The sequence below is a fragment of the Euphorbia lathyris genome, chromosome 3, assembly GCF_963576675.1.
Source record: "Euphorbia lathyris chromosome 3, ddEupLath1.1, whole genome shotgun sequence".
Taxonomy (NCBI): Eukaryota; Viridiplantae; Streptophyta; class Magnoliopsida; order Malpighiales; family Euphorbiaceae; genus Euphorbia; species Euphorbia lathyris.
The window spans coordinates 62,785,264-62,794,228 of record NC_088912.1 but is presented as its reverse complement, the minus strand read 5'-3'; the positions used below and the strand labels follow the sequence as shown (position 1 = coordinate 62,794,228).

Below are 8,965 nucleotides of genomic sequence, written 5' to 3'. Positions count from 1 at the left end.
CCCGTGACAGAGAAATGTTCATGATATTTACCTTCGCAGACTTCGAGTAATTTGTTTTCGCGAAGTAAAATCGTCACATTTCTTCTCGCAGACTTCGTGAAATCCTCTTTTCGTGAAGTAAAAGCGTCCTCTTTCTTGCATATTTCTCTTTGCAACCTTCGTGAAATCCTCTTTTCGAGAAGCCAAGTCGTCATTTTTCTTCCTAACATGATTAAATTTTTCTGAAGGTGGTTTAATACATAATATCCCTTTCAAGAAGACGGTGTACTGGGATGCAGAGCAGAATTTTTTCTTGGATTCTCTTTTGATATATGGAGAAATTTCCGTCAAGATTCGTCATATTGACTTTGAAATGATTTGAATGTTGTTATTGCTGCAATCTTGTTGTAAATTTTGACAATGTTATGATTTTAATATTGTTATTGATGCAATCTTGTTGTAAATTTTGATAATGTTATGATTTTAATGTTAGACTCCATTGTTATGCTTTTTTTTTTTTGTTATATACCACTTCGCAGATTTCGCAATATACGAAGATAAAAATGCTTAAAAACACATCTTTTATCTTCGCAGATTCCGCAGATTGCAAACTCTGCGAATTAAAATCATCTAATGAACCAAACATTATCTTCGCAGACTTCGTATATTGCGAAATCTGTGAAGTCAGGTGGAAGGGAGAAAGAAGAAAGACTAAAAAAATTCTAAGTGTTATATATATATATTAAGGGTATTTTGGAGAAGTCACACAAAAATAGTCTAGATATTTAGTACGTTGAATAAATGGATTAAATATGTAGGTGTCTTCTATGCTTACTTTGTTTTTAACAAACTAAGCTTTACTTTGTTTTTTTATACCATTGGATGAGCTTACTTTGTCAAAGTTCATTGCCATCCAATGGTGGAAAAAACAAAGTAAGACTTACTTTGTCAAAAACAAAGTAAGCATAGCCTAACCCTAAATTATGTAAATAGGTCTCCAATACAATTTTGTAATTTTTCCAACTTCTTTTTGTGAAATCCACCCAGGGAAGTAGGAGAATGGTGTACAATGAGCTCTCCCGCACAGGGCCCCAAATTTCAGAGGGCCCAATTTTTTTATTATACGTCTAAGTTATTAATTATTATGTGAAAATTTAAGTGAATGTTAACTTATCCAAAAAATTAACGCTCTAAGAATCTTAAGAGGTCCAATTTTTTATTATTATTATTATTATATAAAATCCAATTTAATTATTTTATTATATTTATTATGTTAAAAATCAAGTTAAAAGTATTTTGGTATTTTATTTTGTAGAAACATCATTATTATATGAAAGTATTAATTTTTTTAATAAATATGATCCAATATTTTTTCATGTAGCACAGGGCTCCAAAAATGTTTAAAACGCCCTGAATCCACCCTATTAGCCATCATCACTAGAACTTTTGACTTGTGCTAGAAAGACCAAAATATTTCTCCTGTTAGCCATATATTTTTGTAAATCTTGACACGAACCATTAGCTCTAGTCATGAAATGGGGAAAATTTGACTAGTTGAACTTCCAACATATGTCCACGATAGCCCAAGGTAGGGAAACCTCATTCCCACTTCATATGAAGCTCAAAAACATGCAAGTGCTTGCGACTTTTTGTATTGTCAATAATGTCTGAAATTGATCCCACTTATCAATATTAGGGGTAAAATTGTTCTTGGTTGCCAACATTAAAGATAAAATCGCATTATTTTATACATTAAAAATAAAATTGTTTCTGGTTGTAAACGTTAAAAGTATTTTTACACTTTATCCCATAATAAAATTACTAATTTAACCTTAAATCCATTTTATAAAATGAACATTCACCGAAAACTTACTTAAATTCAAAAAAATAAACATTTTAATTCCTTTAAGCCAAGTGGGCAGCAAAACGAGGACATGTGCTAACCATTCACAGAAATCCTAGATTGATTAAAGGGTAAATTCCAAAAACAACCCTTGTGGTTTCATGTAATTAAAAAAAAACCTCTGTGGTTTGTTTTTACAAAAAAAAAAAAAAGGATCGTGTCTTACGCCGTTACAAGAATTACGGAAATGGAGAAAACGCCGTTTAACTTGGTGACGTGGCAAAGGGTAGATTTGTCCGAAATTATTGGAAGATGTATATAAGCTCCAGAACTTGTTCTAACAACGTTTATCTTTAGTGACTTTTCATATTTCAGTTGCATTGATCGCTTTCCAAAATCGGAATACGAAGTGGCAGCCAACCAAGAACTCATTCATAACCACTTCGATCATCGTTTCTACTACTGAAGGTGTGTGTTTTCTGAAGCAACAAAGTTAGATAGACGTTGGAATCGCTTGTTTGAAGTGGGTAGGGCAACCACAGTTTAAGGTTTTCCAAGGGGTTACGTGTCAGCCAAGGTAAGTGCACCATATCCATGGAAATTTCGATTTTTTCTTCTGTTACATGTGTTCTTGGTTTCGGGTTTTGTTTGAGTAAGCTAGGGTTTTCTGTTTTTACGATTAATAATCGGATTTGTGGTTTTTTTGTTAGGTATATTAATCATCAACAGTTATATTGCATGTAATAGTGTTTTAGTTCAATTGAGTCGTGTATATTATCGACTTGTCATTTTATGCATCTCTCTGTTTCTAGTTATCGATTAATGTTGTCTTTTGGTTTTTGTTGGTTTGATATATAAGTCGAGTTATGGTTTTGTTGGTCATTAAATAGCTATTTATTATTGTTTTGTTTGTTTTTGCTGGTATGTTGAATGAATGGGTGCAGATGGCTGGATATGTGACCCTGGTATTTCACCACGGAGGCAAATGGTCCTCATTTGATGACTCCATGAAGTATTTAGGGGTAGATGAAGCTGAGATTACATTAGACAAAGATTATTTAGGCTATTATATATTATTGGAATATTATAGTCAGTTAAAGTATACAGGTGGGTGTAGGATGTGGATGCATGTGATATGACTTAGAGGTGAATGGAGTTATTGGGAGATCGTAGATGATAAATCATGTCTTAGTGTGGCAGATGCGAATAGCAATTGGGATACTTGGGATGTATATTTTGAAGCTCTACCTAAACCCGTGTCAATGATTAGGGATGATGTTTTTGTCAATCTAGTTGATGGTGATGAACATTCACCAGCTGAGTCCAATGCATCCAACTCAAATAATAGCCTATGCTCTAGAGTTGGTGGTCTTGAGTTGGTGATGGTAGGGGAGATAGAGGATTTAACTCTAGTTGAGGGAACCCAAATCTACCATCTACCCTACTATCATTATCTATACTGGCAATCATCATCACAATCAACCCAATTATCACTACAATCACAATAACAATTAATTTCTTCTTTAAACACCCATTTTCTGATTTCAATCTTCTATTTTCTTCGTTCTCCTGCAACAGTTCCTTTCTCAGTCTTCCATTTTCTTCCTTCTCCTGCAACAGTTCCATCTCTACCTTTTTCTTACCCTCAGAAATGGACCGTAACTCCATCTCGAGTTCATCCACACGAGCACGACAAACTTCTAAATCATTAGGACCAATCCACTCAAAATAACGACAAGCAGCTCGATCAGGATATTTCGCACAGCCTCCTTCCATTGTTTAACTTTGTTGATGCTCGACGGATTGGAGCTCTAATCCCACAGAAGCAGTTTGATGCATGCCACTAACCCAATGAAATTTGAGAATTCGATGAACTCATCTCTTCAAGCTTTTAGGGTTCAGTAAATTCTACACGAATTAGGCGAAATTGGAACTCCAAATCTTGGGGCTTACATTCGAAACTTCAAGAGAATCACGAACATGTTAATTACTCAACATGATTTTAAGGAATTTGGATTTTAGATTTTCGGTCGAAAGAAAAAATTGAGAAGAAGTAGAAAATTGGGGAAAGAAGAACAAGGTCTGGAGCTTATATAGGTCTCCCAATAATTTCGGACAAATCTACCCTTTGACACGTCACCAAGTTAAATAGCGTTTTCTCCATTTCCGTAATTTTTGTAACGGCGTAAAACACAATCTTTTTTTTTGGTAAAAACAAACCACATGGTTTTTTTTTAAATTACATGAAACCACATGGGTTGTTTTTGGAATTAACCCTTGATTAAAATCATCCATACATAGCACATGTCATGCTTAATCTTAAATCATACTTTATTTTAGGTTTCACCTCTCTCGGTCACTTGTCGTCAATTTTTTATGCACATCATCAACACTAAAATTTGATCTTATTTAAAAATGTTACCATGAAATTTATACTGTTTCATATACTAGAATGGTAGAGTAAATCTAAGGGTCCGTTCGTTTTATCTGCTGTTTGCTGTTGCTGTTTCCTGTTTCATGTGTTTGCTGTTTGAAAAGGCTGTTGTTCCAAAAAGCAGGGATTCCCTGCTTTTATAAAAAGCTACTTTGCGGCTACAAAAGGCAAACAGGAGGTGTCTAACCAAACACCTTAAACTCTCCTTTTCAAAGTGAAAAGGCAAACAGGAGGTGGAAAAGCAGCTACCAAACACCCCCTAAATCTAAAATGCATATCAATACGTGACTGAAGACATAAAACTAGGGAAGCATAGTAGAGTTGATTCCGAGAATGATTGCACGTTTTGAAACCGAAAAAAAAGCAAGTCGTCTCACTTGTCAAAGAAGTTGCTCTAAGTGAAGATAGATTAATGAGTACGCAGGAATCACCTTCCATGCCAAGTTCTTCACCGATTAGAAGATGAAATTGAAACAGTGACCAAACTATCCATCTATAAAAAGCTTTTCTTTCTACTATGGCAATCTCATCTCATCTTCTTCCTTTAACTGATACCCACTTCTTCAACCAAGTTAAAGAAGATGAACATGAGCTTCAGCAATTCTTAGACTCTACATTTGCAGAGAAACTCCAGCTTGAAGAAGCTCTCAAGGCCTGTCTTTTCACTTCTCAAATCCCCGTGGAAATGACAGCTGAATCGTCTCTTAGTTTCTGTGATTTCTGCAAGGAAAGAAAGGAAAATCATCACCTGAAAATGAGTGGTAAATGTGCTCACTCACTTTGCTTCGACTGTTCAAACCTCAAAAAGGGAATTTGCCCACTTCTCAATTGTGATTATGCCCACAAATCCGATACGTTTAAGCAATTTCTCCCTAAAGATTTGGTTTTTCTGTGGGAAAAAGCACCTTCCACAAATCCCATTTCAAATTTTAATTGCAGGTCAGTAGCATTACTCGAATTCTTTTAGTTTATGTGGTAATTTGTTTTTGTTTTAATACATTACTTAATCTTGCACTTTTACTAATACCTTTTTAGCATTTAATCCATATTCTTAAAAACTTAAATATCTCACTGTTGTTTCTAGATTTAAATTTTCTTCAAGCGGTGTGTTCTTTGGGAGGTCAAATGAGGGATTTTGTTTGATATTCTGCTGTGAATTAAAATTTTCATTTGAGTTGCAGACAAAATTGTGTGCTTCATTCTTAAATGATTTCTCATATGTGGTGATCTTAAATATCGACATATAGAATACATTTTAGTACATAGCTCATTAAGATCACAACTTAATTGTAAATTCTTCCAATTTTACTAGAAATCATGAGATTGTGAATCATATAGTTGGTTATTCAATCAACAAGTTCATTTAAAAGATTATCGTGCATTCTTTTGCTCTGTTTAAATGTCTATTGTATATCTGAAATTCACTTAAGTTTCATTCAAAACAATGATACAGGGAAGAATCACATGCCAAAATGGATGCAAAAAGTACCAGGCTGATAATTCCTAGAGGGAAGTACAAGGAAGCAATCGCAAGCGGTGTTTCGAATCAAAACATGGACAGAAGAAAAAACAAAGGACCTAAACAAGTTTATAAGCGTGTCAAGAATACACCTCCACTAGTTACTTCTTCAAGTGCATGGGAAGATGAATGGCCTGCTTTTTCTGCTGCTGCTTATGTTGATGATAGTAACAACTCCGACAAATGGCCTGATACTGATGATTATGACTCGAATGCCAGTCCAATAAGCCCTGAGAGATGCAGGACGAGTAAATGGTTCGAGAAATTTGATAGGGAATTGGAATTTCTAATCAATCAGGGGGAGATGAATGACCCAGCCAGGCATTGGTATTGTCCAGCATGCCAAGGCAGTCCCCATGCTTCTAAACAGTACGTAGGCCTACAGACCCTAACACAACATGTTAACAGGAAACATTTGACCCGGGTGAGGCTCCATCAAGAGCTTGCCCAATTGCTTGTAGAGAGGTTAAAAAGTGAATCCGCGTCTTCTAATCCTGCTGCTAAACCACGTCCTAAATGGAAAGGACTTGAAGAAGATAAGGGAGATGATGAGATAGTTTGGCCTCCTATGGTTGTTATTTCCTACACAATGCACACAATGGATGAGAACGACAAGGTGAAAACTTCATTTTCATACTTCTCTAGTCGAATATTTGATTGATTTAATTTTGAACCTAATATGAAACTGCAAATTTCAGGGGATTGGCATGAATCAAGAAGTGATGAAGATGTTCAGCTCATATGATGCAATTGTGAAGGCTGAACAATGTTACAATATGGATGGACATTGCGGAATGAGTGTTTTGGTCTTTGAGAGCTCGGTGATGGGTTATTTAGAAGCAGAGCGCCTGCATAAGCATTTCGTAGCCCAAGGAAGTGATAGAAATGCTTGGGATGCTAAGTCTGTCTACTTTGTATCAAGCGAAGAGCAACAACTTTATGGTTACTTGGCACTGAAAAAAGATGTTGATATCTTCAACAATCATATGTCAGGTTTAATACTTACTTGGCTATTTCAATGCACATTACATTACATATGTATGTTTTGTTCAATCTTGAGTATATAATTTGACAGTCAAGCATCAGCTCAAATATGAAATGAGATCGTATAAAGAAACAGTTGTGAAGGGAGTGAAGCAGATGTGCGAAGACAAGGATGAAGTTGTTTGGTTGAGAAATAGAGTAGCTGAACAAGAAAAAGAAGCAAAGGAATCTGAAGAATGTTATGGTATATTAAAGGAGAAGCTGAAAATAGCAAAGAAGGAATTGGATGTTATGAGATGTAAAGTGAAAGAGCAGCATGAGCAGCATATGGGAGAGGTATTAGGCCACAAACTAATTGGAGAAATTAGGAGCAACCATATAAATAAGTATAATATGATATCTCTCTTATTTTGATAGGTGGAATGTCAAGAGCAGTTTTATAAGGAACAGATCAGAAACATTCTTGAATCAAGAAAAGAGAATGATGGAGATTTGGATGAGTATGAATACATGTAAGTTATTATTAGAATGAATTTATTGTGCAGATGAGTATAGAATATAACATTGTAATTTGGATGCAGAAGGGAAGAAATCACAAAACCCATAAAGAATGAAGGAAGGAGTAACACAAGATGTATGCTGGCAATGGCATGCAATGTTAGGGAGAGACTCAGACTTGGACTTCTCTAATCTCTCTTCTCTTCTCTTCTCTTCTATTTTAAGTTGAAGAGATAGTGCAGAAATGTCAAGTCCTATTCCAACCAACCTTTTCATCTTCTACTTGTTTATTTAATCATCTACCAAACTGGACTTGTCCTATGCTACGTAACTTTTATCATGTGGAATTGTCTATGTAATATTTGTTGGAATATTCACAAATTTGTGGTGCTTTTAAAAGTATTTACATTTTAAGTTCAACACCCCAGTCTCACTGCTATTCACAAATGCCATAGGATATCTGTAGTAGATAATGTTATTTTAGTACTCTTACTTATTTATTATGGGTAAATTACACCCAATGGCTACTGAACTTTATCCATTTTCACATTATGGCAATTGAACTTTATTTCTTTCCAGTATGGCCACTGAATTTTACATTTTTTAACACCTGTGACCACTCAATTTTAACTAACTTCTCAAAATGACCGTTAACTTCTCAAAATGAAAATATTCAAGAATTAAAGTTGTTCAAAATGAAATTTACCATGAAACCACGTTTTTTATTTTCAAAAATCACATTTTTTGGAGTTTTCTCTCTCTAAAAATTCACTCTCTCCTAACCAAACAACACCTAAATGACCTCAAAACGAAAATTTTCAAGAATTAAAGTTAGAATACTATTAACGCTTTGAATTTTTTATTTTTAGCCGTCAACGGTTGTTTTGAGGCGTTGAGTGACCACCAGTGTTAAAAAGTGTAAAGTTCAGTAGCCATACCGAGAAGAAATGAAGTTCAGTGGCCATAATGTGAAAATTGGTAAAGTTAAGTAGCCATGGGTATAATTTACCCTATTTATTATTGGAATTATTTATTCGGTTTACATTCTAAAGCACACTCTCCTTTCATATAATTCGCAAAGTTCTAACTCACATCTCGTTTATAATAAAAATTAGAATTTTTTTTTTTATTATTTACAATATAAATGGTTAGAAATCAAAATAAAAGGTTAACTGATCAAAATAATTGATTAATCGATTAGTGGTTAACCGAATTTAGTGGAATAGTAAGATTAGTGTTTTTTTAAAACTGATCGAATTAATATTAATGAACTGGAAGTTTTTGAAATTCACTAATTTATTTCTATAATTAAAGGAAGTGAGTAATTTATTTGGTGGCACTTAGGCCATGTTCTTTATTATTTAATTTCAGTAACAATCAATTCAGTTCAATTCAGTATTCAGTTTCAGCATTCAGTACAACAACAACAACAAAGCCTTAGTCCCGAAATGATTCGGGGTCGGCTAACATGAACCATCATATAAAACCGTGAAATCAAGTCGTGTCAGCAATACAAATTTTCTCCCTCCACTCTATCCTACTACCATATTTTCTTCAATCCCCAATAAACTCATATCACTCTCGATCACCATCCTCCAAGTTTGCTTAGGTCTTCCCCTACCCCTCACCACTACATCCCTTTGCCACTCTTCAGTCCTCCTAATCGGCGCATCAAGCGCTCTTCGTCTTACATGGCCAAACCACCTTA

At 34.7% G+C, this 8,965-nt stretch overlaps 1 protein-coding gene across 1 annotated transcript; it reads left to right on the top strand.

Annotated features, from left to right (window-relative positions):
• Nucleotides 1-4,581: 4,581 nt before the first annotated feature.
• On the top strand, nucleotides 4,582-7,751 carry LOC136221689 (protein SUPPRESSOR OF GENE SILENCING 3 homolog). The gene is made up of 6 exons (XM_066009104.1): nucleotides 4,582-5,195; nucleotides 5,710-6,391; nucleotides 6,474-6,768; nucleotides 6,851-7,095; nucleotides 7,177-7,271; nucleotides 7,341-7,751. Exons 1-6 carry the CDS (start codon nucleotides 4,774-4,776, stop codon nucleotides 7,447-7,449), a joined length of 1,848 nt encoding a protein of 615 aa, XP_065865176.1. The 5' UTR covers nucleotides 4,582-4,773; the 3' UTR covers nucleotides 7,450-7,751.
• Nucleotides 7,752-8,965: the final 1,214 nt, after the last annotated feature.